The following is a 26017-nucleotide window of genomic DNA, read 5'->3' as shown; positions in this document are numbered from 1 at the left end:
AGGCAGGATGCAAAGGATGATAATATTGATAACAACACTGACAAAAAACAAGACATAATTCTAAGAAGGTGTATTCTTTCCAATCCCAGTTCCTGGAGAACATGGTCTTGTGGACATTGCACAGGCACTTGACTATCAGAGATTGATGGCTCAGATGGGCCTTTGATCTAGTCATGCAGGGCTACACCAAAAAGCCAAGGGAATAAAGAAACCCAAATGACTTGTCTACAAGGAATCAACTTGTTTTCTAGGAGAACACCTAGAACGTAATGCAAGAATGAGACAAATTATCATTGAAAATTTCCAAGTAAATGGCTGATTTGAAATTCACAGGGCTTTGTGTTCCCCTTTCACTGACTTTCTATCTTTAAATGGATTGACTACCTACTCATTTTTTTCCAGTGGTGCAGACAATTTAAATGAGGACAAGATCCTTGCTCTAGCACTAATCTAATGATTGTCTTATACATCCTATAAATTAGGTCAATTATTTTATGAAAGCTTTTCCAAAACATGGCAGAGAGTTGTTAGTTCCTCTTTCAGGCGAGTGGCGATTTCTGATACTTTCTGTGGTGAGTCAAGAACTTCCACACTGCAGGTGATGGGGTCGTAGTGAAGAGAAAATGGCTTCCTGATTGTAAGAGCGTATTTCCTATGGAAAGCAAAGACAAAGGATGTATATCTCATCTGAAGAAAAAATAGTCTTTTCCAATTGCATAACAGCATTACCTCTAGCACTTTCTGGCAAAGCAAGATTGGCCTTAGAAAATACTCCTTATGGGTCTGAATTTTTGAGGATGGGTGTGCTATCTATGAGTGGAAATTGACTCCTTCTTTCTTCCCCCACCTTTGACCCATATACAGAAATAATCCATATGTTTCATCAGGCTTTTTAATAACAATCTTTAAATGTTGAAAAAAATGGGAAGGCCCCGGTACAACCTTTATTTCCAAGAAGATATCTGGGACCCTTTTCTTAGAAAGTATAATAGGTGGATGGCTGCGCCCCAGTGCTTAGTTTGAAAGTATGTCCAGCTGCCCAGAAAAAAGGACACATAAACCTAGATAGCACAGAATGTTCTAGGGAAGGGAGGGGCCAGAGGAACTGGCATAAGGCATTCTGGTAGTGCATCAGTGCTTTGTAACTGAGAATGTCCACCATGGGAATCATTCTGTGAATGGGTCTCACCAGCAATTGTTTTATAATTGCATCTTCAGTATGTTTACACACTCCAAATGTCCTAATACCAACAGCCTATAAAGACCAGGGATCCCTGCTACATGTTAATGAAAAAACGTTCTAAACCAAGATTGCACAGCTTTTTTTCGTTGGAGGCTCCAGTCATCCTGAGAGTCACATTGAGGTCATGCCAAAAAGTGGATGGGGCCAGAATAAGTGGTTGGAATTAGGAGAATAACTTTCTTTTAAATGAAGTTTAAATTTAATTAACATTGCATTAAATTGTCAAATATAGTTAATGATTACTTCCATATATCTAATAGTTTTTCTTTCCCTCAAACTAAAAATTACAACTCAGCATCAACTTCACAAGAGCTCTGTAGAATACATTTGATCATCTAGGGATTGCAGATTGTATATTCCTGATCTAAATCCAGATTTTAAAAGAGACAATATTCAAAATATTCAAAAGAAACAATAAAAGGAAACAAAAGATCAGAACATCTCCTCACCAGCAATCATCACCCAGATAAGCAGAGATTAACACCAAGATTATCACCAGACATACAATCAAGCAGTAAACAATAGCCTAATCAAGGAACTACCAAAGGGGAAAACACACACATACACACACACACCGAACCCAACACTGGCAGGGCATGCCACTGTATATAAACAGAGAGCAAACCCCACTCCCTTCTAGCATGAAGATGTTACCTAGCTGGGTAATGAAACATTTGCAAGGAAACAACCAAGCTCAGAGAAGCCCAAGGACTCCACAAACCCCAGATCATCCTAATCTGATGATATGCACATACCATCTTTATACTTACTGGAGCTGAGACTTTGCATCTTCAAAACATTCTGCTACAAAGTAAATGGGCTGGAAGGTCTGGTCATGATAAGGCTGGACCACCATCACATCTGGATCAAAGGGTTTATATTCTGGCTTTTCTGATAAAGCATACTTTTAGTAAAGAACAGCAGTAGAATTCATGTTAGATTCAAGTCAATGCTGTTGACAATACGATAGATAATTGGGAGCATCCAAAGGGATGAAGTGAATGGATGTAAGAAGACAGTGAAATTTCCACTTATAAAATCTATGGTTTTAAAATTTTGTTTCTCCACAACATAGAAACAGTTTTTCCATGCAAACCAGCATTTATTTCAGCTTTTTCAAAATTCAGATTCACATGATTTGTTCATTTCTAATGTCCAGCTTTGTACATTTTTAAAGACAGGGGAGATGGAGCAAGGTTAAGCAAAACTTATTTCTCATCAAAACTGTAAAAGTGCTGGATTTTTATTTTAAAGCTCTATTCTGAATTTGGCAATCTTGTTACATTTTTTGTTTGATTATTTGTTTGTTTATTTTTTGTCCCTTCAAGTCAGTTTTTGACTCCTGGCAACTGCCTGGACTTGGCCCTGCAATTTTCTTGGCAAGATTTCAGAAGTGGTTCGCCATTGCCTCCTTCCTAGGGCTGAGAGAGAGTGCTTGGTCCAAAGTCACCCAGAAGGCTTCATCCCTAAGGCGGGACTAGAACTCATGGTCTCCCAGTTTCTAGCCTGGTGCTTTAACCACAGCACAAACTGGTTCTCTATTATTATTATTATTATTATTATTATTATTATTATTACTACTACTACTACTACTACTACTACTACTACTACTTCTATTATACATATATGCTGCTCAACTCTCAACTACTCTGGGCAGGATCAACCCAAACTGGTTCTGTTACATTACCCATCATGATATAGAATATAAACAATACCTCTCCCCAACCAACTAATGTGACTCTTAAAGCAAACATGTTTCTTTAGTCTTAAATGCAAAAAAGATGTGGCTGCTTTAATTAGTAGCACAGAGCTTCTATGCTCATGCCTACATAGTTTCAAAGGACATGTTTCCAAAACATGGATAGCATAGTATATTAGCCAAGCTCTCTGGCACTTGGATTGCTTGGATCATTCTTAAGTGCCAAAAAGCGTCCCCCCTCCAAAAAAAAAAAAGCCTTCAAAGCAGCCTTCCTAAACCTAGGCATTTTCCAGATATATGGTCCTCAATTCCCAGGATCCCCAGGCAGAATGGCCATTGCTGAGATTTGATTTTGGAAGCTGAAGTCCATGAGTCTAGAAAGTGTCCAGGTTATGAAAAGCTGCTCCAGAGAGACATTGTCCCACTTGTGTCCTCATATTAGGACTCTTATTGGAAGTGTGCATGAAAAGAAAGGAAAAGATGATGAAACAAAGAAGACATCTTTCTAGAAATGGTGATGGAATAGATCCTGATATGAATCAATAAAGCCCAGATTCAATGTATGTTGTGTCAAAGCTGGGCCAGTCATATTTGAAACTCCTCTGGTTTCTAATTTGGCATTTGACCTCTGCCTGATTTTCTCCATGCTCAGAAGCTACGCAGGATCAGATCTAGTTGTAGCTGAATGGATATCGCTAGGGAATTCCAAGGATGTGATTAAACTGGGAAGCTGAAAACAATGTACCTAAAGAAGGCAGCAGGAAATGGCTGCCAAGAAGACTGCTTGCCTGTGGTCATATACAGGAATCACCAGGCGTCAAGCTGGCCCAAGGGCATCTTTACCTTTTGAAACTTATAATTTCTCCCGAAGTTGCAATAGGAAAGTTAGGAGAAAAAGCCACCTTAATTCCCTTCCAAATACTACATTTTAGCTGGACTGAAGCTCAATTATTTTGTTTGCAGTTGCATGATCCATAGTCGATTCTCCCTGTGAATATTCCTTAGATCTAAACCAGATGCATTCATAATCACATACAGATACATTATGCTCAAAGCTTACGAATACATGTTGAAAAGTTTTTATAATCTCAGACCCGGCTTTTCTTTCAGAACCCTTCATTCTTTGCTGTGGGAAGTTATGCTTAAAAAATGTTTGATGACCCAATATAACCTTTCGCAGTTAAGGGAGGCTTGTTTTTCAGCAAGCGGAGCATACAGAGGAGAAGGGCCTGCCAACAGTGAACTATGGGCCATTACATTTTACTGTACATGGGCTCAGCTCCAGCCTGGGTGTTAACATAAAATTCATTGTATATAATGCAGAACAGCTGAACATACAGTAAAAATATAGGACAAAACTTAGTATGTTGGGCAGTTTTCTAAAGTTCAAGAAACATCACATTCACTGGCAATGCTTTCATGGTAAGTTATGGGTTCAGGTAGAGTGCGTTTAAATTTCACCTCCCATTCTGAAGGACAGAACTGACTTTCTAGGCCAAGTGATATGTGAAAATGAACTCTGAAATTTGCCTTCTCTTAAAAACACTATTTAGCCATTGCTTTATAAACAGATATGTTTTAAATCAATGTTTAATCATTCTGGAGAACTTCAGCTAGAACTGCCAAGTGAAATCTTCTACTAAAAGTGGTGCCCTGAAGATATATTGGACAACATCTTCTGTAATTCTCAGCCAGCATAGCTAGTAACAAGTGAGGTGAATATTCAGCTATGCTGGCATAGCAACAACCGGTGGCCAGTAGTGCGTGTATTACAAGCACTTTATATGTCCATAAAACTACATTGTATTTAAAACAGGTCCATTAAAAACAGTGGGATTTAAATTAGGCATGACTTACTCTAAATCCCATCTACTTCATTGAATTACTATAAGTTTTACTAATTTGGGGGAAAGTTTAACTTCCATTGATTTCAATATGTCTATATGTAAGTCACCTAAGAATAGTTGAATCGGAACTAACTTAATTCAGGGGCATCCACAGGGGTGGGGCAGAGGGGATTTCAAAGAAATCAGGATGACAACTGAGGTCCCACCCCTTTCTCCATGTGTCGCTTATGCTTTGTACATAAAAAAGGTTGTCATAAAAAAGGTTGTTACTTTTGGTTCCATTTATTTTAATGGATCTATTCTATGTATGACTAAATTTGAATCCAAGACACGTATTTTAAATACTACACTGAAACAATGACCAGTCTGAGCCTTCGTTCCTTCATTATAGTTGGTTGATGACAAGTGTCTTGTTCATTTTTAAGACCCTGTGAAGAGTTTCATTTCATTTTAAAATAAATCCATGAGCATCTGGTTCTGTGCTACCCTCCAGTGTTCGCTGCTGGTAATGCCTATCTATTGTTAAATGTTGCAGACTTCTAAACTGTTGATGTTTCTAGCAAAGACATAAATCAGACAAAAATGCTTTTAAAAGCTTACTATCAGTTCCCCATAGGAAGAGAGGAGACCTGCTCCATAGGCTTTGACAGATTCATTTTGTTTGCAGAGGCCAAACTCAACTGTAAACCAATAGAACTAAGAAGAAGAAGAGAGAAGGAAGAAACAGGTTATCAGAACTCATCTGAAGTAAACCTTTCCAGTCCTCAATCCAGCATTTACTACCAGTCATCCCTGGATTAGTGGAGTTGTTTGTTCATCTGCCTTGATACTTCTTTGCTGGTGTGAGACAGTATTGCGTTGGTAACCTTTTGATTTTCTCACTGTACCTCTACTTGATACAATATTTGATGCATTCTGGGAAAACAACAGCACAATAGCCACCAGCTGAATAGTGACCACCAAAATTCAGTCAGTAAAGGAGAAGGGAAAGTGCAAATATGTCTCAGTGGGAATTACATCTATCTAACCCACTTTCTCCAACTTAGCACCCTCCAGGTGTATTAGAAAACAATTCCTGTCTGCATGGCCAACATGCTGAAGGACAGTGAGTTGGGGAAAGCAGTGCTGGATATGTTAGATTCTGGATGGTTGGGGGTGGGGCGAGGTGGGGGTGGGGAGATGCTATAATGTGATAGCATTTTACAAGAACTAGACATGATGATAGAATTTCTTTCTCTCCCAACATGTCTGTAAGGACAGCACAACTTGGATTTTCTGGCAGTAAATAACAGTATGTCCTGACCCTTTGGAAAGCATTGAATATTTACATGGTATGTTCTATTCATGTGCATATCTCATACATGTGGCTCCTTTGGCATTGTATTTCTGCTGTGAAAATGCGATGTGTACTCACTGTTGACAATTTTTCAATGTCCGCATCAGATGCTCCAAGAGAAGCTAGTCCGATATCCTAAATCAAGCATACTAATTTTTATTAAAATTATAAACCATTTTTCCATTCCATCCCATAAAAGCCTTTCAGAGTTAAAACTTTCTTGGTTAAAAGGGAAAAAATAGAATAAAAAGAAACGGGAAAATAGCCAAACAGAAATAGCAGAGTTACATTATTTAGCATCTTCAAGAACTTGCTGTTTTTGTCAGAATGTCACAAACTCTGCCCCTCTAGTATATGTGTGCAACATCACATTGCATGTAGAAAAGGGGCCGGGCTTGCAACATTACTTTTGTCATTCTCTTCCCCTTGGTACCCCTCCACCTGAGGACACCGCTGACCATTCCAGCAGCACACCACACTAGTCAAGGGGAAAGAATGAAACAATATGCTGTAAAAAAGTCCTCCTGTCTGTAACTTAATAAGGGACAACTAATTAGGAGGCAGCCAGAAGATGCAGACTGTTCTCATGTGAACTAAACACAAGCAAACGTTCAGTTCAGAAAGTGTTTCCATTTAATGGAGTCTCCAGTACACTTTTTCTGACAGGGTCAGTTAAGTGGATGCAGGAAGTCAAAAGATCTCTCACAACCTTGTCCTTCACCAATTGATCAGAGATACTGTATAGTTCCCTGGAACACCAAGGTCTATATGCCTAATCGCAATTGCTGGACACATCCTCCTTTAATTTGCTTATGAGAACACACAGTCTTTTCCCAGGAATGTTTATACTGAAAGCAAGGTTGTCATCATTAAGATAAACATCTGTATGGTTTGGTCTGCCTGCAACTTCCCTCAGGTCAATTTATTATTTCATGATTGTTAATAATAAAATATACAGCCAGTACTCCATATCTGGATTCTTGTTTAGCCAAGAAAAAGAATATATGGAAGTGGAGCATATACTTTCTAATATGAAATACCTTCCTAATCCACCCCATGTGATTTGAACATCTGGCAACATCAGTGCAGAGCTGCAAATCAGATTGCTTATCCTAAAAGCAATTTAACCCAGCATTGCTCAGCCCAACCCAAGCACAGCTGCTTGCTGAAAATGGAAATGGCCTGTGCAGCATTTGAAAAGAGAGTATAAAGGAGACAGTCTGCCTATTAGCTCCTGCTGCTACTGTTGCAGTCCAGAAAGTTACAGTTCTGTCAACCGGTCCTGAATGCCGTGGCACAGGCAGTGTTGGGCACACTTCGATATGCCCACATAACACCACTGCTCTGCTAGGTGGACCCCTCAAATAACCTGGCCCTATGTCATGATGGACTTTAGGGTCCACCTATCTCCCATGGTTTCTGTTCATCCATTAATAAAGTCCATCATGACATAGGGCCAGGTTATTTGAGGGTCCACCTATCTCCCATGGTTTCTGCTCATCCATTAATCTCAGGCAGAGCTGGTGCACAGGTCCTCCAATTAAACTATGCCATCTATCAGGACTCAGGAAGTGTGCCTTCCCTGTCGTGGCATCTGCCCTCTGAATTGAGGGCATAAGCCCATTGATATAAGTTGGAGCTTTATTGGCATTGTAAGTCATGGTTCCCAGTGTGTCATCTTGATATAACCTGTAATTTTTCTTTTCTTGTGAGCTACAGAATCATTCACCACTTCTACCTATAAAATTCTACAGTGGGTTCCTTTGGAAATATGGAGAATATGGAGGATTCTCCTTATGAAAATCCAGACACTCTGATAAAAGTTCAAGGAATCTGAGGGTATGTTAAAGTAAGCCTTAGAAAGTTCTCAGTAGAGCAATCACAAAAGTAAGGATGGTTGTACATTAGTTAAGATATTGTTGTTAGAGAAATAGAAGGTATAGAGCTGTCCCAAGAAATTCTGCTTTTTCAGGCAGTAGAGCAAACAGCCAGCTATCATGGTGATTCAGTCCAAAACTATTCTAGTAAATTTGGCACCTGGAACAGAAAATTCTGGAAAAACGTTTTCCTGAGTCTAATTCCTGATAGGTAGAATCAGCTGCTGAAGCAGATATCTCATGTCTTAATAAAAGGCCCAGACATAGCAATGAAAATGCCTTCCCCAAAGGTCCTTTCCAGCTCTCAATAAACCTTGCTTTACGGCTACATTTTTCTATCAGCTGAAATCCATCATCATCATCATCATCATCATCACCACCATTATCATCATTGTTGATATTGCTATTATCATCATTTCCCAAAGCCCTTCAAACTTATTACTTGATGAAAATGTTTTTAATTAATATTTTAATACTGTATTTTGATCTTTTCTACACCACCCTACATCAAAATCTTGATTATATTTTGTTTTGATGCTTTATAAATTCTCCCTGGAAAAACCATTTTAAAAAGAAACATACATTATATATATGGCCAATACAGAATGTACAGAGTCTAGACCAGTGTCTAGAATGTACAGAGTCTAGATCAGTGTTTCTCAACCTTGGCCACTTTAAGATGGGTGGACTTCAACTCCCAGAATTCCCCAGCCAGCCATGCTGGCTGGGGAATTCTGGGAGTTGAAGTCCACCCATCTTACAGTGGCCAAGGTTGAGAAACACTGGTCTAGACAGACTCAGCCTTTTGTTTAGACTTAAGAACTACACTGCCCCCTTCTGGCTTCATACGGGAGGTTCAGAATCCACATAGCTGCCTAGCAAAATGCTCCTCTGTACCTCTACCAAATCTCTAAGCCTTCTTCCAACTTCTGCTGTGCTTAGCAAAACTCTACCCTAAGAATTAATTCTGCTTTGGTATTAGCATTAAGTAGCAACTCTGGTTGTCTCCTATCTGGCCTAAATTGCTGCATATGGAGTCAGCTAGGATGCTGCCTGATACTGGGTCAAGCTATTTGTCTATCTAACTCAGTATTGGCTATACTTTCTGGCAGAGTTGAATAATAGAAAGATTTTTCCAGATGTTAATAGGAATTGCAGAGGAGGAAATAATTATTGTAGGAGACTTGAATGGAGTGCAAGATCCAAGCTTAGACAAATCATCCCAAGGGGAAAAAAAGGAAGAGAGTTTCCAAGAAAGGTTTTTCAGTATATGGATATATTGGCTTTGACCAATACTAGCAGAGTTGGTAATTTCCCACTCTGATATTCACATAACATGCCAAGCTTAATTAACTTTGGTTACAGTTGTTTGTTTTCATTTATTTGCTGTGTTGTACTGTGCTAGGTTATGGTTCAGAGAATTGTACGAACTCAAAAAATAGGTTAATGACTTAACTGCTCGGGCATATTCCATGAACATAGTCAATATGTGATCTATCACCATGCCATGGGCATTTCTTCCAGCAGAATGAGAACAACATAATTACCTGTGAAAACTGAGCAAAGTCCTTATCAGCCAACATGGGAACATGGCCCAGCAGTTCGTGACAGCAATCCCTGCCAAAACAATAGGTTAATAGTTGCCGTAATGGTGTGCCTGGCTTTTAAGTGAAAACTCTTGATTGCCACATCAAACCACGAAGAGCATGCATCTCTGTGTGTTCTGTCTTACAGCTGTTCCAACTGCCTTTTTCCTTCTATAGTGAGGAACCTTGACATAACCCATTCTCCAGGTGGCAAGTGGATTTCAAAAGCTATGTGAGAATCAATTTCCCACCTATTTTGGATGTTTACCAAAGGACTCCACTGAGCAGACACAATCCAAATTCAAACCAAATGGAGAATCCATAGATCAGTTCCCAAGATGGTCCAAAACTACTACAGCCCATATGCAGCATATAAAGTCATGTATCAGTTGAGGAACTGGCCAAAAATTTTCAGGGACAGATATCAAAGCACAAGTATAAAACCTTTTGATTTGGAAAGCTTTCCAAATGATCCTACAGCCAGCCATGCTGAAATTGATATGGTGGCCAGCCAGATGAAGGTGCAGCTCCATTATGAGCTATTTTTAAATGTATCTTATTTTCTAACATGAGACTTAGATGAATAAATCAGCCAGTGTTTTGGGGCTCAACAGCCAGTGAGAGTGCTGGATGGAGTCTCTTGCCACAATAATGCCTTCACTGCACATCCCCAAAGAAGCAACAGATTGGTTCAGCTCACTGCTATGCTTGGACATATAATATGCTTCATATGTGCATACACGGCTGCAGCCTCAGTTGGCTGGCTGACATTACAATGGCAGGCTGCACTGAGGAAGAGGAGGCAGCAAGGGCAGAAGATTGGTGATCATGGAACCATGGTTGCCCAGTTTCTTAAAAAAAAGAAGTGCAGTAGCAATGGGGTGGCAGCCAATAAAAGAGACTTGGGGGCTTCTTGATTGCTCAGGCCCCCCTTAAACCAAAATGCCAATGTATATTGACATTGACCTTGGTTGCGTTGGCTGGCACTGTTGAGTATCATAGCCCATCCCAGGAATAGATGGTTGCAATGCTGATGAAGAGGTTTTATTTTATATTGTTGTTTAGTATTCAGTACCATACAGAAGATGTAAAGATACATTTCATGAGAAATTCAGAATGAGAAGGCTCCCTCCCTTTTCTGAGTTGTATACAAGTCCACACATCCATGGTTACATTCAGGAAGGGGTTTTTCAAACTAGGCTTACACTACAAATGACTATTTTCCATATTCTCTTTGGCAGCTGCCCAGACTACCATCTGTGGCTGGAACAAGATACTGATTTCTTTTCCACTTTAAAAACTAGAAAACAAACTAATAAGCAAAGAAGGAGGAATACTTGTCCCTCCCCATATTGGTCTCCTATTAGAGAATGCAGCTGGGTGAAAAGAGGGAGAAAGAGAAGTAGAAAGTATTAAAGGGTGGAACTATACATGATCAGCACCATGTGTAGTTTAAACTTCAGACCAATTTATACAAACTTTTTTTTAAAGGATGGAATTTGGCAGTGCACATGCTGATATTGGATTCTGGTGTCAAAAGTTGAAAAGAAGCAGAATGTAATAAAATATGGCTGAAAAAACTGATGGATAAAAGAAATGACTGTGTGGCCAGAAAAGGGTGTTGTGTGTGAACACATCATAAATGATTGAGGCTGACAGTGAAAACTGTGTGAGTGCCAAGTGAGCAAGAATCTTAAACACTTCCTACAACTGTTTTTGTCTCCAAGTTACTTTTTAAGAATTACATCCCTTGAGCCCCAATCCTGGAAAAACTAGAATGCTGATTTTGCCTTCTTCAACCTGGAACCATCCAAACTTTTGGGACTAGTGCATAGGATGAATAGCAGGTTTAGGCAATCTAAAAGGCAGCAGTGCACCCCAGAAAACCATGATGTTTTTCAGCTCCCTTCTACTTACGGTTCTGGGGAATGCATGGGTGATGAAAAGTGCCTTATGTACTGCGTACTCTGAAAGACACGAAAAGCCAGGGCAGCAAGGAAATCCCGAGGAGATATTAGCCCTGCAGCTGGTCTCAACTGAAAGCCCGTTCTTTCTATAAGAGAAATTTACAGTGCAGTTCAAGTTGTGGTGAAAATATGCCTGATACTAACAAAACTCATCTAGACCCTGAGCTTCTGCATGCAAGTTAAAACTACATCTACTGTCAGAATGTATATCTACTGTATGAACATGAGTAGACTGAGGACAAGTTCTTGAGAGGTTCTTGTGTGACTAGATGGCCTTCCCTTTAGACAAGGGAGGGAGCAGCCCGTATTTTTTTCTGCTTTCCCGGTTGGATCTCTGCACACAAACAGGCATCCATGCCAGTCAATTCTGTAACCCCTAATGTGGTTTTTGCCAGAAGAATTAGAGAATACACCAGGAAGAAAGGGTTGCAAACGCTCATTGTGACCTCCGTTTACAGGGCTTTGGATCCTCCTCCTCAAATCTTTCTGGAACAATCTGCTGACCACTTATTAGTGAAGTTGATTGTTTTAATATTGAAAAAGTATTGTGGGATTTATTGGTCCAAGGACTAGATTGATTCCAGATGAGAATGTCAGGGTCCAAATGATGCTGTGGCCAAAGCTATAATTCTAAGTAGGTGGAGCCAATTTATTGCAAGCAGGAAGCCCCAACATCTTCACCCCCTCATAATACATATGGACCCCATTAACATGTTTTAAATTTTGATTATATGAGATGACAATAGCATGCACATTGCAATTTCAAGCACTTTCTTCCTTGCTGCCTCTAATCTCTTGATTAATGCCTTCTTTTCATTAAACAAAGAGCTAAATGCCATCGACAAGTTCACATACTAGTATTCCATTTACTAAGATATTTTCTGTTAAGTCTTCTGTTATGAGAATGAGAATGCTCATTCTCAGCCTAATAAAATACGATGACTTAGATCAGAGTCATTATATCTCAGTGGATTTTTAGGTCCCTTATGTGCTTCACCTGGATATTGAGATCTAGTGGAATTCACTCTCAAAGGTGCCCCATTTATCAGGGATTCCCTATCTGGAAATCCAAGAGCATATATTCTCCTTGCTCACTTACTGATTGACTTTTGTCAGCTTTTGGCTCCAGCTGAAGAAGCAACTATTCACCCAGGCCTTCAGTTAAATTTTTGCTGTTGTACTTTCTGTTTGCCACCAATGATTTTGTTGCAGAATCTGTGTTATGAGTTTTTAAAGTTGTTTTGTGGATTTCAGGTTTTACTGCACAATAGTTAGATCGACTGGATTGGTTGTATCCCTGGCTGAGACTGTTTTACTAATAAAAAGCAGATTACATAATTTTCTCAAATAAATAAATGCATATTTTCTTCTCTTTATTGGTTAATCTCTCCTTTCCTCCAGAAGCTCAGAGTGGTAGGAATAGCATTTCCTCCTCCAGTTTTCCCTTGCAACAAAATCCAGTGAGATAGGATGGATGATGGGCTTGGTGACCTTCTATGTTTGAAGATAGTCCTGAATGTAGTCTCCCCACATCCCACCTGGCATTATTCGTGGATGATGGGCTTGGTGACCTTCTATGTTTGAAGATAGTCCTGAATGTAGTCTCCCCACATCCCACCTGGCATTATTCGTGGATGATGGGGTTGGTGACCTTCTATGTTTGAAGATAGTCCTGAATGTAGTCTCCCCACATCCCACCTGGCATTATTCGTGGATGATGGGCTTGGTGACCTTCTATGTTTGAAGATAGTCCTGAATGTAGTCTCCCCACATCCCACCTGGCATTATTCGTGGATGATGGGCTTGGTGACCTTCTATGTTTGAAGATAGTCCTGAATGTAGTCTCCCCACATCCCACCTGGCATTATTCGTGGATGATGGGGTTGGTGACCTTCTATGTTTGAAGATAGTCCTGAATGTAGTCTCCCCACATCCCACCTGGCATTATTCGTGGATGATGGGGTTGGTGACCTTCTATGTTTGAAGATAGTCCTGAATGTAGTCTCCCCACATCCCACCTGGCATTATTCGTGGATGATGGGGTTGGTGACCTTCTATGTTTGAAGATAGTCCTGAATGTAGTCTCCCCACATCCCACCTGGCATTATTCGTGGATGATGGGCTTGGTGACCTTCTATGTTTGAAGATAGTCCTGAATGTAGTCTCCCCACATCCCACCTGGCATTATTCGTGGATGATGGGCTTGGTGACCTTCTATGTTTGAAGATAGTCCTGAATGTAGTCTCCCCACATCCCACCTGGCATTATTCGTGGATGATGGGCTTGGTGACCTTCTATGTTTGAAGATAGTCCTGAATGTAGTCTCCCCACATCCCACCTGGCATTATTCGTAACTGGATCTTAGGAGTGATGCAATTTACCAAGCACGGCTGCTACTTATTATTCTATTTTCATGTGCATTGTCCTGCCATAAAAATGTCAGTCTCACACACACCCCCTTCTTGTTAACGTAGGGCCCTTCCCTTTTGCTCTCTATTCCTCTGTAGGGTTGTAACCTCCCATCTAATAATGAAACCTACGTGGTCTTTTGGATAAATGATCTTGGAACCTTCTTAGGGTAATTGCCCTTCACAAAGCAACATGCAAAAGTGTAAGAAAAACATACACGGTCTTTTGAGGGAGATGAAATTGTGTTCGATATAACTTTTTAAACATGAATACCTGCCTGTAGGTTTCCAAAGGGATTCCTGGAGTTCTGACGCTTATCGGCCTTTGGCGAATTTCAAATACCGGCCATCTTCCCAGAATCACAAGCTCTTTCAGCTGCATAAACCTTCAGAGGGGAAAGCTAACCATTGGGCTAGAAAGCAGTACCAGTGAGGCATGCCGAGGTGCTTGGCCTGGAGGCTCCTGGAGCAGAGGTAAGTTGCTCTAACTTACCTTTTAGAAATGCAGAGACATCTTGGAGTTGAGGGATACAGTCTGCTTGGTATCCACAGTTTTCTTCTAGCTGATGAAAGGCTTCCAGGTATTGCTTACAGGCATGGGTGGGGTAGAGGCCACTCAGCTTCTGGTAAATTTCTTTCCTGAAAATGAAAATGACTGTTAGCTAGCAAAGGACCCCATTTTTCTAAAAAAAAAAAAATCAGAGTTGTCCGCCCAAGGTTCTCAAAAATCTTGAGGCAGCACTCCAAATCAGCAACATCCATATAGGAGGCGTCAGAAAAGGCAAGGTGGTGCTCACAGCAGTACAAACAAAGTACTGCCATGCACAAAGTCTATGATTGTACTACCGTGACCACCATTTTGCCTCTTTTGACACTTCCCTCCCTATGGCGGCGGCTGCTGCAAACATTCTTAACAAATTGTAAAGTTTTATATGATAGCATAGGAAATTATTAAGTATAGGAGTGGAAAGGAATAATAGCAGATATATTTTATTCTAATTGCCTGTAAACGAAATGACATTAAATTCAGTTTGTGTCCTGGACCCACCCATTAGTGTGAAGAGTTTAGTCCATTCAGAATCAAATGCAGACTTGAAATAGAACCAATTGCACATTTCCAGTTTGAAATGTAATATTATACTGGCAATATTAGACCAGCCTTTCCCACTCTATTACCCTCCAGATGCAATGGACTACAAGTCCTATCATCCCCAGACAGTGGGGGGTATTTGAAATTGTATTCCAATACATTGGAAAGATAGCAGTCTGGAGAATTTGGTCACGTGAACAGCTGATAACATTTAAAAATAAAATAAACTGAAAGTTGGGTGGAGACATGCATCCTTTATGGGTGTGAAAGGTAGTATACAAATGTTCTGTAAATTAATATTTATCATAAATGCAATATAGGATAGCAAAATAAGGCTAAAAGATTATTACATGGACATGGACATTGCAAGATGGGGAAGACGGTAGCATTGTCAATTTCCCATGTGCAGAAATCCCTGTAGGTTTTAAGTCCTACACTTACCAAGTAGCAGTTTCTTGAGTAGTATACTCAACTCTTGTCAAAGGATCACCCCTGGAAAGGCAAAGAAAAAGAGAATCAGAATAGATTAGATCTTTCAGCTTTTTATATTTCCTACATGAGGTCAATACTGTCAAGCTTCACACAGCCAAACTAAGGAAGCAAGAACTACATAGATTTCAGCAGGCTATCTTTAATGCTAGGCTGGGGTAAATATAGGAACCTAGAAACTGTAATAGAACCGTCCCAGCCTCATTTGTAGTGAGCTAATTAAGGTGGAGTCTCTGAATACTTTCAAATGCTTTTCCCCAGATTTCTCTGCACTTGGGCTGAGTTGTCATTTATGAGATAAGCTGTCGACTGATTCACCCGGTGTTCCCCGCCTCCCCAGCCCAGTTTTTTACATCTGTGTTCTCTTCCATTCCTTTCTCAGCCTCCCCACAATCTCTCACAAATACTAGTTCTTGAGGGTTTTTCTTAAGGTATGTTGTCAACTAATGCTGAACATGCAGGAAGCCACAGATCTTTAATGAAGCAACACAGTGCTCAGTCTTTAAGGCAGAAGTGCACGGGTGTTGGCTTGAGGGCTACACCAGGCTTTGTACAACGTATCAGGGCTGCACACTGAAAATAGGTGGAGCCATATTTTGGGCATGTTAAATATTTGCAGGGATGAAGGTACTCAGATTACACAAAGCTTACTGTTTTGTTCAGTTATTGATTTGCTGCACTTACTGTTTGTACTTAAATGCCAGGTCAGCAATAAAAGCCCTCCTTCTCCTGTATTCTGGGTCAGCATAACCCTAGAAGGGGAAGGCAAATGCTGCTTGCTAAAGTCCAAACAATTCCATCCCAAACCCTCAGTTCCTGAATCCCGTTGTGACAATGAGGGGAGAATTTTAGAAAATCTGAAACTTAAGTGAACATTGGGATAGATGATTTCAAAGAGTGTTTATGGTGCCCTTAATAAGATGAGTAAGAGAGACCTGGTAAGTGATTTAGGTGGGTTTTGCCCTGCCTTTCCATTTTAATTTGAGGCAGTGTATGAAACCAAACTCACATAAAATTGGGAGTTTGTTTTCCTTGGGTGTAAATGGGGAGGAAAGAACCAAGTGATGGTTGATGTGTGGAGAAAGCCCCACCATAGTTTCCCCCTATTTGGCCCATCTAGGATTCCATAAAAAGCTTTCACCTTGTCTCTGCCTTTTGTTCAATTTGGTTCAACAGCTACAGCTAAAACCCAGTTTCTCAATGTTTGGGCACAGGAAGAGTCTCTGCCCAGTTCTTATTTCACTTTCAGTGGCAGATGTGTAGAACCATCTAGATTTGAGCAAGCACATGTTGTTTCAATTCCATCTCCCTTCCACCACATAAGCTCCATCACCGTAATTCCTGCTTCATTAAAAAAAAAAAAAAGCAGTTTCTCAACTGACATTTACAGAGCAACATAGGCATGACAAGCCTGTGTTCAAACTACAGCCTATACAGTGGTCTCAAGAACAGTAATTATGCCAAGGAAAAACAAAAAGAGCAACTATCTTCAACAGGATGGTTAAATATTGTACCAAATAGCCTCTGTTTTATTATTTGTACAAGATTTGATAGGGACCTTGGTAACTCCAAGCCTAATTAATTTGGAAAGGTACAAGCATAACTTACCGGGTGGTCACAATTCAGATCAGGGTCAAACTTGGTGATCATATGATGGCAGTAGTCAAGATCTCTTATTTTCTTTGGGAACCATGGGGCTGTTGGCAATAGCATCAATTGCACATTGTAAGTATGTGATATCTACAGGCTCCATGGGAATAGCAAGAGTAGTTCATTTGTTCAATGATATCACAGAGACAATTATTCTTCCACCTGGTGCCTTCAGAGGTGTTGAGCCTACAAACCCCCAAAGCCAAACTGTCTAGAAGTTCTGGTAGTTGTAGTTCCAACATTTCTGTAGACAGGCTCAAGCTATACAGTCAGGCAAAGATGTTGAAAAATGAGATTATTATGAAAATAATCCAATGCTTGAGTTTATCAATGCTTGAGGGACTATGTAAGAGTTCATGAATGTTCCTATGTAATCAACTGAAAGACTTTTGCTTATTGGGAGGTTTACAAATAATATATATATATATGACAGCATATTGGGAGGCTTACAAATAAATAAAATGACAGCTGATTGGGAGGCTTACAAGTAAATAAATACATAAAACAACAGATGAAGACTAGTGCTTCCTTTGGAAGTGTGCTCAGGAAAAAAAAAAAAGATAAACTAGGGCAACTTGGAGAGGGGCACCTGGTAGCAAATTTGCTCATTGATAGGCAAAAAGGTCTCCAGAATGTGCAGAATTTATGTGTAATTCTGCACATTCTGGAGAACATTTTGCCTATCAATGAGCAATGAACTGTTGTACAACTATAAGCTATAGTTATTATATTGTATGTATAATAACTATAGCCTATAGTTGTACAACAGCTCAGAAGAAAAATCAGTTACTCCTGGGAATGGCACTGAGCATTTATAAAAATAGCAAACTGCTACACTAGTAGAATCTCTTCATCTCTAGATATAATTATGCTATAGAACTACTTTTGTCATAATATTTTGTATTGCCATTTTATAGCCCAGGTCAACCAATGCTTTTATTTCAGTATAAAATATCATCAACGTGACATTTTGCTACAATAATAAATAGAATTTAAACCCACATAAAGAAACTATTGCACAGACAAAACAGGGCCCTTGGATCACTTACCTGGTAGTCTCTGGGTTAAGAATGCCCAGTTTAAGGACAACCCATAGTTAAGAAGGAGCCTATTGCAGCAAAATTTGAGTTAAATACACAATGGTTGGAGTTAATTATACAATGCTACTTATACAGTATTCCAGCTGTTCCAGCTTGCCTAGAAATTCGTCTTAAGGACAGACCTTGGGAATGAAACTCCTTCTTAAACTGGGGATTACCTGTGTTATCTTTAAAATTCTGGCTGATGACTTTTAAAATCTAAGCATGTTGGTTTAATTACAGTTAGTAACCCCTGGTGTATAGTGAAGAAGTACATGAGGAAGAAAGAAGGTAAAAGCTTTTGACCGCATACCTTTTTCTTCTCTGATAGCTTCCACATCCTCTGCCACTCTCTTCAGGGAATTTAAAAGACTGCTCACCTCACAGTCCTGAACTTCACATCTTACAAACAATTCAAGGCCACCATCAGCATTCTTAGATATTCTAGCTCGTCTGCTTTCAAAATGATAGATTTTAGCTTCGAACATCTATAAAAGCCCATCATAGGAAGAAATATATTTTATTACTTTAGCTTGTTAAAGTAAATAAAAATAAAAGTGTAAACCTGCTTCTTCCTCCAAGAGTATTTCCCCTTAATACTCAGAACAGAGGCACTGATCAAACACTTCCTAAAATATTAACCACTCCCCTAATAAAAAATTAATAATATTAATAGTGTTTTGAATTTGATCTCCCAAAGGTGTTTCAGGGTGTGCAGAGTGTGAACCGAGCCTTAGGGCAATTGTATCTTTTGCCTATAGATAAGCAACAGCTCAGAAAAGACTAGTTACTCCTGGGAGTAGCACTAGGAAGATGACAGTGTGAATTATGCTTTTTGATTCTCTTCTTCTGTTTTAAGTTGAAGAGTGCTAATACAGGGCAAAAAATAAAGATGGGTTTAAACCTGGCAGATGCTATGCCTTGCAAATTGTTCTGGGGCTAAGATCAAACCACTTACCCCTTATGAAGTCCAGTATAGTGGACTTCATAAAAGAGAAAGGATATGAGAATAGTCATGAACTCATGAAGGTGCTGGAGGAGAAATGGTGTTACAGTTAAAGGAAGTAGGAGTAGATTCAAATCCCCACCCAGCTACAAAGAAAATCTTGGGCTAGTCGTACTTTCTCTATGAAAGTCATCCCGCAGGATTGTCAATAGGATGACATGATGGGGAAGGAAGAAACAGCATCTATGCTGCTTTGAACTCCTTGGAGGAAATCCTGGATGGAAATTTAATGTAATAAATAAAAGAGCAACAATGGTATTGAATGAATGTGTATGAGACATCAAAAAAACATGGTTGAGTCTTCTTGAGAAAAATCCAAATATGAAATATATTCTGAAATATGTTAATACATTTGCCTTCTGAATGGGCTGGTTACCTACTGATATAATACCACACAGCAGAAAATCCAACATATCCTGTACTATGAAGTTGAGGAAAAGTATATGAAGAGGTGCTTTCAAAGCCAGCTTTCCACAGCCTATTTCCTTCCACGATCGTTCCCAATGGAATTGGCATTTATCAGGCTGTCAGACTGGAGAAGGTTCCCCCTTTCTTTTTCCTTCCATCCTTTCAAATTGGAAAGCACCGAACCCCAAGCTTTAACAGCTGTTCCCTTTAGAACAAGCCGTGTGTGAACCTGTTGGTATAAGGCCAACTTTCAACATCTGTACCTCGAAAACTTGAACTGTCTTGGAGATGCTTGTTTTCCTCCTGGGGCTCAGGGAGAAGGTGAGGCTCAGCATAACGTGTCGCTCCTCTTTTTTCTGAGCCAGATCCGGAGACCGCTGCTTCTCCGACGGCTCCATCTCCCTTCGCCTTGCGAGCGATCCGAAGCGCTCCTGCCCCGGCAAGATCTCTCTCGAAGGAGGCGGAGTTTTCCCCGACAGGATCTACTCAGACGCCCAAACGCGCCTTCTCGGAGCGCGGCGCTGGGGTTGCCCAGTCGCTTCGGGGCTGGGGAGCACTAACGGGACGTTCACTGGGGACAGAATTCTCTACCTTGGGGGAGGTGGCTCCGGAATGCCTCCTCCTTCCTTCAGTTTAGCGCCTTCCAATCGCGCTGGACTCCAGCGCCAATGTCGAGCCCATCTGGGGATGATGGGGGATGGAATCCAGTACGTCCGAAGATACCAGGTTGGGGGAGATTTTCGCACGTGATCGATCCCACTGTGACTGGTGGAGGAAAACAGAATCCAAACCGGCACGTAAGAATAACCTTCGCCCTCCAATTGATTTGACAATGGCTTTTGCGGTTCTTGCGTTGTGGGGTAACGCTGCTGTTGTTGTTTTTTTTCCGGCTGATACATCCATTTTGCTTAATTTTTTAAACTGAATGCTAGCTGCTTTGAGAACCGTGTGTGCTGAGAGACGCCTAGAAACACACACACACACACAGACACCCCAACAAAAAATAGGGTAGAGAGAAAATTCGACAGCAGACTGCTTAGGCGCAGATGCAGAACATTTAAATGGCTTTACCCTGATTGTGTGAATATCACTCCTTCTTCTCCTCCTGCTCCAGTACAGGAAGGGTGCTGTTGGCTGTCAGCTAAACTGGTTTGCTGTTGAAGTGGATAGGAAGCCCATTCAGTCACATTCACACAACCTTCTGGGCTTGCATGGAATTGGGTAGTTTGTAGTTCCCAGCTACAGGGAAGTACAGCTGTAAGGAAACCCAGCTATTGTTATTTCGTGCTCTGTGATTCGGAGCATCATATAATTTATTTGAGCAAAGCAAGCAATAGGAACTCAGCAGCTGTGCTTTTTTGTCCGGGTTTACAGATAAATGTGACATTTAAGTGCAGTTCTTAAGTTTACTTGGCAGGAATTCCATGGAATTCAGTGGGGTCCGCAAGGCAGATGGTGGCATCAGGGAAGCAACCTCGCTCAAAAGGCTGTGAGGAAGATTTGTAGTGTAAAATAATCTGCAGTAAAGTATTTGAATTTAGTATCAAGCACATTGTACCCAATTTATTTGGTCATTTTAAAAAAACAGACGTGACTTTTTGACTTTTGGTCAAATTACATGTACAAGTTATATTATTAAGGGCACCAAATAATCAGATACATTAAGAGACTCCCTAATAAATGTAATCCCCCCCCCCCGCAACACCTATTTTCTGATGTCATTTCATTTGCCTCAGCCCCTGCTATTCTTACACGCAAATGGATACGTCTGGATGAAATATGCCCAATTCCTTAATATTGTCCTGGCAAATAAATGCAAAAGATGCCAAGGAAAAATCAATGCAAAACTGTCACAATGTGTGAATGGAGACTCACTTGAAACAGTTCATGTAATAAACTCTTAAATGCAAGCAATGCCTCTACAATTTTTGCAAAGCCTATGCATCTAAACTTTTACTCCACCCACAGCTCTGATTCCAAATATATGTTTAAGGTAGCGGCAATTCACATTTTTCCTCACTGGAAATAGTGATTATTGAGATCCCATTGCCTGACACTGAAGCCTTCAGTGTCAATTCAAAGTGGTTGGGTATCACTCCACCCTTCGCCCCTATATAGGCAGGCGCAAAAATCGTAGAGGCACCACGGCGCTGTCCGTGGTGCTGAAAATTTGTCATTGGCAGCTGAATCCACACCGGTGGATTAAATTGGTATAGTTCTCTTTGGTACTTATGACTTGCTTCTCCAATTAGTTTCCATTTAAGAGGCGATAAATGTATTTGTGTGGCTATGTTTAGCAAAATTTCTTCAAGATAGTACAGAAATCTCCTGGTTCTGAGAAGAGTTGCTAACTGTTCTTCTTTGGTTATCAACCCCTAGGATTAGCTTTTACATTACATTACATTTTAATGTAAATACTTATACTATATCTTAATTTGTCATGATTTTTAAAAAGTTGGCATATATTAACTATTTTATGGGAAATAGAAATGTTATTTCTAAAAATCTTGAATTTTAGACTGTAAATAAACATTTTGCCCATATAATTATTATTTTGTTTATATTGTTATTACTTGGAAATCCAAGAGAGCAAAGGGGATCTAATTGGTTTAAGTAAGTAATATAGTAATAACAATATAAAATCTTTATCAGTATTATTTCAAGGGAGTGCAACTGATAGATGATTGTGCTACAATTTTAGTAGTGGCATCTAATCATAATAGAAATGTTAAATAAATAATCTAGAAGTACATGTATGATTTTATTAATATTCATAATACTAGTTAGGGTTTTAGACAGTAGATCAAGTAATTGCAATTTCATTCAGAAAAATATGTTCAAAAAAATCCCAGAAACTGGAAGGTGAATTCCAGAAAGTTTGATGTAAACAGAAATATAAAGCCCAAATACTAATAAGAATCACAGCCATTGAGCATCTAGATGCCATAGATTTCCCCTTTCTAAGGAATTGGTTGGTTTTATACTGAATAAAAATTGCTTCAAGACATATAAGTCTAACCCTTCAGTCTGTCTCCTAAAATGAGAATTAGTCATTTCCTCAATTGGTCTAATGAGATTACTTTCAATTAAAAGTATTATTTAATTAATTAACTAATTAATTACATTTTAAAATTTATTCTTGCATTCATCCCTAGGTTGGCTAGTATTAAACAGTCCTAATCCCAGCTGATCTTTTCAGATAGCTATGAGCTGTAGTGACTGCTATAATTAAGGATAACATCCAATCTTAATAATTTGCCCTTGTTTTTTCCCCACAACCTTGGAAAATGTGGGCATAATTCAACCATGTTAAACAGTGCTATCATATGCCATGAGTTATAAGGAGTGCTTATTAGGAACCTAGTTAGTGGTTTTCATAGTGCTACTAGCAGTGAAATCTTAAACATCCAATGAAGCTTAATCTCAGATAAAGAATGTTATGGCTGCAGCCTACACTGATTTAAAATGTTAACTGGATCATTAGCTGGATCATATGAAATGAAAACTATGGCTCCTCATATATATGTTCAGCTTATCTTCATAATTTTTTTATATCAGATATATTATGCAAACAGAAAATCCCATTTTTCAGTAACTTCAACCTAGTTCAAAATATCAACCTAGTTCAATCCTTCACTTGTGGATTGCCAGATTATACTCCATCTCTTTATAAAACCACTTATGCATATATACCAGCAAATCTTTTTATTAATCCCATTTCATCCATCCCTGGATGGTGAGAGGAGGTAATCTTAACATAAGTCATCAAAATTTCATTGAAAATGAATTTCAAATATAAGTCACTGGAATTAATATATTAATTTTAGAGAATAACTGTTACAAAAACCATTAGGTTTCATGCACAGAGATAACAAATGTATTATATTTACTTCAAATAATTATACATTTTAAATGTTGGTTTAAGAAAAATGCAATTGGCACTTTGTTTTTCTTCTACAAGTTAGCTAGCAATGAAGAATGTAAATGTAAGTGTAGTTGTTCAAAATATTTAGCTTTACACAAGCTAGTGTTCCATTCATTTGAACAAGAATCATTTCCAGATAAGGGTATCAATGTATGCTTTTTTTCACCTGATAATCTATACAATTTAATGGAAGCTCTGCTATGCTAGTAAGAATTGGATTTTTTTTAATGCAATCCATTAATTTGCAGACATAGGCAGCACAGAAATACTCTTCCAGTGAAATGGTTCTATCAGCAAACATACATCAGTAGAAGATATAAATCAGGTCAGAGTTGTAGATGAGATATAAGTAGTGCAGGAGATAATTGTGGTATGGAAGAGTCCAGCATACTGTGCAAATATATTTGCACAGTATGCTGGACTCTTCCATGCCACAATTATCTCCTTCCTGATAGGTTGCCAATAGTAGAACTTTATATCAATCCTAGTTGAGCAATTTAAAATATTTATCTTTAAAATATTGCACATTATCATACAAAAATATATGATATCTATCAACAATATAATCTTCACACCTGATCCATAGACAATTAGTGCTGTAAGAAAGTAAAATTAATAAAGACTTCAAAAGGCATGGATAGCAGGTAGAGTATGGCTTCTTGAATTCGTTCCATGGATGCATTGGAGATTTTTTTAAAAACTGGGTGGGGGGGAGGGTCTCTGCAGCCCTGATCTTATGTAGCCATTTTCAGTTTCATTCTTTCTTTTGCCAACTCTTCTCCTACACCAAATTTGGTCCCATTCCATACAATTTTCAGAGAGTTGTCCTGTTGACAGAGTCTTGACCCACTTCACATGATTTATTTCCAACATTATATTAGGTTGGAAAGAATAAAAGCTGGTGTTAAGTTGATTAAATGCACTTCAGAAAAGAATAGCTCTTGAATAAAAGATGAATTGAGTATGCTTATCTTTTCTACTATCTTCCTACATTTTGCTTTTTCAATTATATAAGTTGCATTTGTTTATACCACATATTACTGTAACAACAATATAAATACAATAATATAGAAATCATGTTTGAAAGGCCTAGCTCCTACCTGAAAAGTTATTTATATTAATTTTGTAGACATTTATATGATCATATCAAAATCTGGGGACAGGGATTTACCTATAGATATATAAAAATATTAGATATTAGATATTTGTTACATTTCCTCACTATATGTTAATTATGGGCAAACTGATTTCGTTAAAGAAATGTCTCTCGTTTGTTACAAGGTATCCCTTTTGCTATACGGCTTTCAGAGCCAACAAGAGGAGCCCAGATGTATCTCTTTTACTTTATCTTCTGGAGAGCATTGCAAAGAAGTTCCATTTCATCTGCAAAGAAATCAAGAAAATAAAAGGTTTACTTTGCTCTAGATTTATTACATTTGCATGATAACTTTTTCTTCATGGAGTACAAGGCAGTGCATATGGAGTCATCCCCATTTTACCCTGACAGTAGAGATAGTGACTCAGAGATTGCTGGGCAAGACTGGAATATAAGCTTTCCCAGTCTAAGTTCAGCATGCTAACCAAGGCTACCTCTAAAAACAAAAAAGGACATATAGCAGAATGCAAAGCACCCACTATTCAATATATGTGTTTGGAGAAAAGTATTGCATGACTTATGAAGAAGAAAAACAATGAGGTGATCAACTGTGCTACAACTGTAAGTTTATTGTCTATAGATTCGATACAACATAGAAGCTACCAGACGCACATTTTTTTTATGCACAAACAACCATAAATAAATCCTTTTTCAGATCTTGAGCTCAGTACAGAAAGCTATTAAAGATGTTGTTCAGGCTGATAAACAGCAGAAATGGATATATCTACAAAAATACATGCATTAGGAAACTCCTCTGAATTCCAGGAGAGAATGAATACAGCAGTCACTGCAATCCAATCACGAAAGTAATTGGATATTTTAAAAAATATGTTACTAGAATTGGAATAAAGAGTAATGTTTTCAATTTATTATGAACATGAAAGTCATGATACTTGATTCCAACTATCTCATATGGTACCTGAAGTTTCAAAGTGCACAGGATGTCAAATGTACATTTCTTTGTACACAAGGATCTGTTAGCTGAATAAAAGGAATGGGCAAGACACATATATAAGAGATTCTTGGTGAACATCAGAACAAACCCATCCAAAGCTCTGAATCTGGGTACTTACTGCCAATGGCATCTGCTAAATTCTTTAATTGCTTAATGTTGTCCAAAACTTCAATTCTTTCAGTATACGGATTGTAGCGGACTGAAAATGGCCGTGAAATTGTTGAGGCATATTTTCTGTAGGACAGAGCAAACATTTAAATGCAGCCATATGTTCAGATTTTTGGGAAATGCCATCC

At 39.0% G+C, this 26017-nt stretch overlaps 2 protein-coding genes across 2 annotated transcripts in view; both read right to left on the bottom strand.

The window, feature by feature from the left end:
* Positions 1–492: 492 nt before the first annotated feature.
* On the bottom strand, positions 493–20083 carry LOC103048677 (tyrosine 3-monooxygenase-like). The gene is made up of 12 exons (XM_007425272.1): positions 19949–20083; positions 18585–18759; positions 17151–17239; positions 16227–16294; positions 15495–15545; positions 14457–14602; positions 11506–11641; positions 9550–9619; positions 6204–6260; positions 5390–5485; positions 2014–2147; positions 493–652 (listed from the first exon to the last, which is right to left on the bottom strand). Exons 1-12 carry the CDS (start codon positions 20081–20083, stop codon positions 493–495), a joined length of 1317 nt encoding a protein of 438 aa, XP_007425334.1.
* A 2266-nt stretch (positions 20084–22349) lies between these two features.
* PAH (phenylalanine hydroxylase) overlaps positions 22350–26017 on the bottom strand; it is a 38121-nt gene continuing 34453 nt past the window's right edge. The window contains exons 12-13 of the mRNA XM_007425273.3: positions 25840–25955; positions 22350–24993 (exon numbers count right to left, since the gene is read on the bottom strand). Coding sequence (XP_007425335.1) covers positions 24950–24993; positions 25840–25955 — 160 coding nt within the window. The 3' untranslated portion in view covers positions 22350–24949. The remainder of the gene's footprint in view (positions 24994–25839; positions 25956–26017) is intronic.

Source organism: Python bivittatus, unplaced genomic scaffold, assembly GCF_059951505.1.
Source record: "Python bivittatus isolate LINGU-HERP-01145 unplaced genomic scaffold, Pbiv_v1 ctg000330_np1212, whole genome shotgun sequence".
NCBI classification, from domain to species: domain Eukaryota; kingdom Metazoa; phylum Chordata; class Lepidosauria; order Squamata; family Pythonidae; genus Python; species Python bivittatus.
This window is presented reverse-complemented; position numbering and strand designations above follow the sequence as displayed.

Bases quoted from the DNA above. Each gene is read 5' to 3' on its own strand.
- LOC103048677 (XM_007425272.1), bottom strand. From the start codon at position 20,083: ATGGAGCCGTCGGAGAAGCAGCGGTCTCCGGATCTGGCTCAGAAAAAA. The intron at 17,240-18,584 runs GTATGCGGTCAA...TATTGCCAACAG, and splicing joins AGCTATCAGAGAAGAAAAAG to CCCCATGGTTCCCAAAGAAA. The intron at 9,620-11,505 runs GTAAGTAGAAGG...TTGTTTTGGCAG, and splicing joins CCCATGCATTCCCCAGAACC to GGATTGCTGTCACGAACTGC.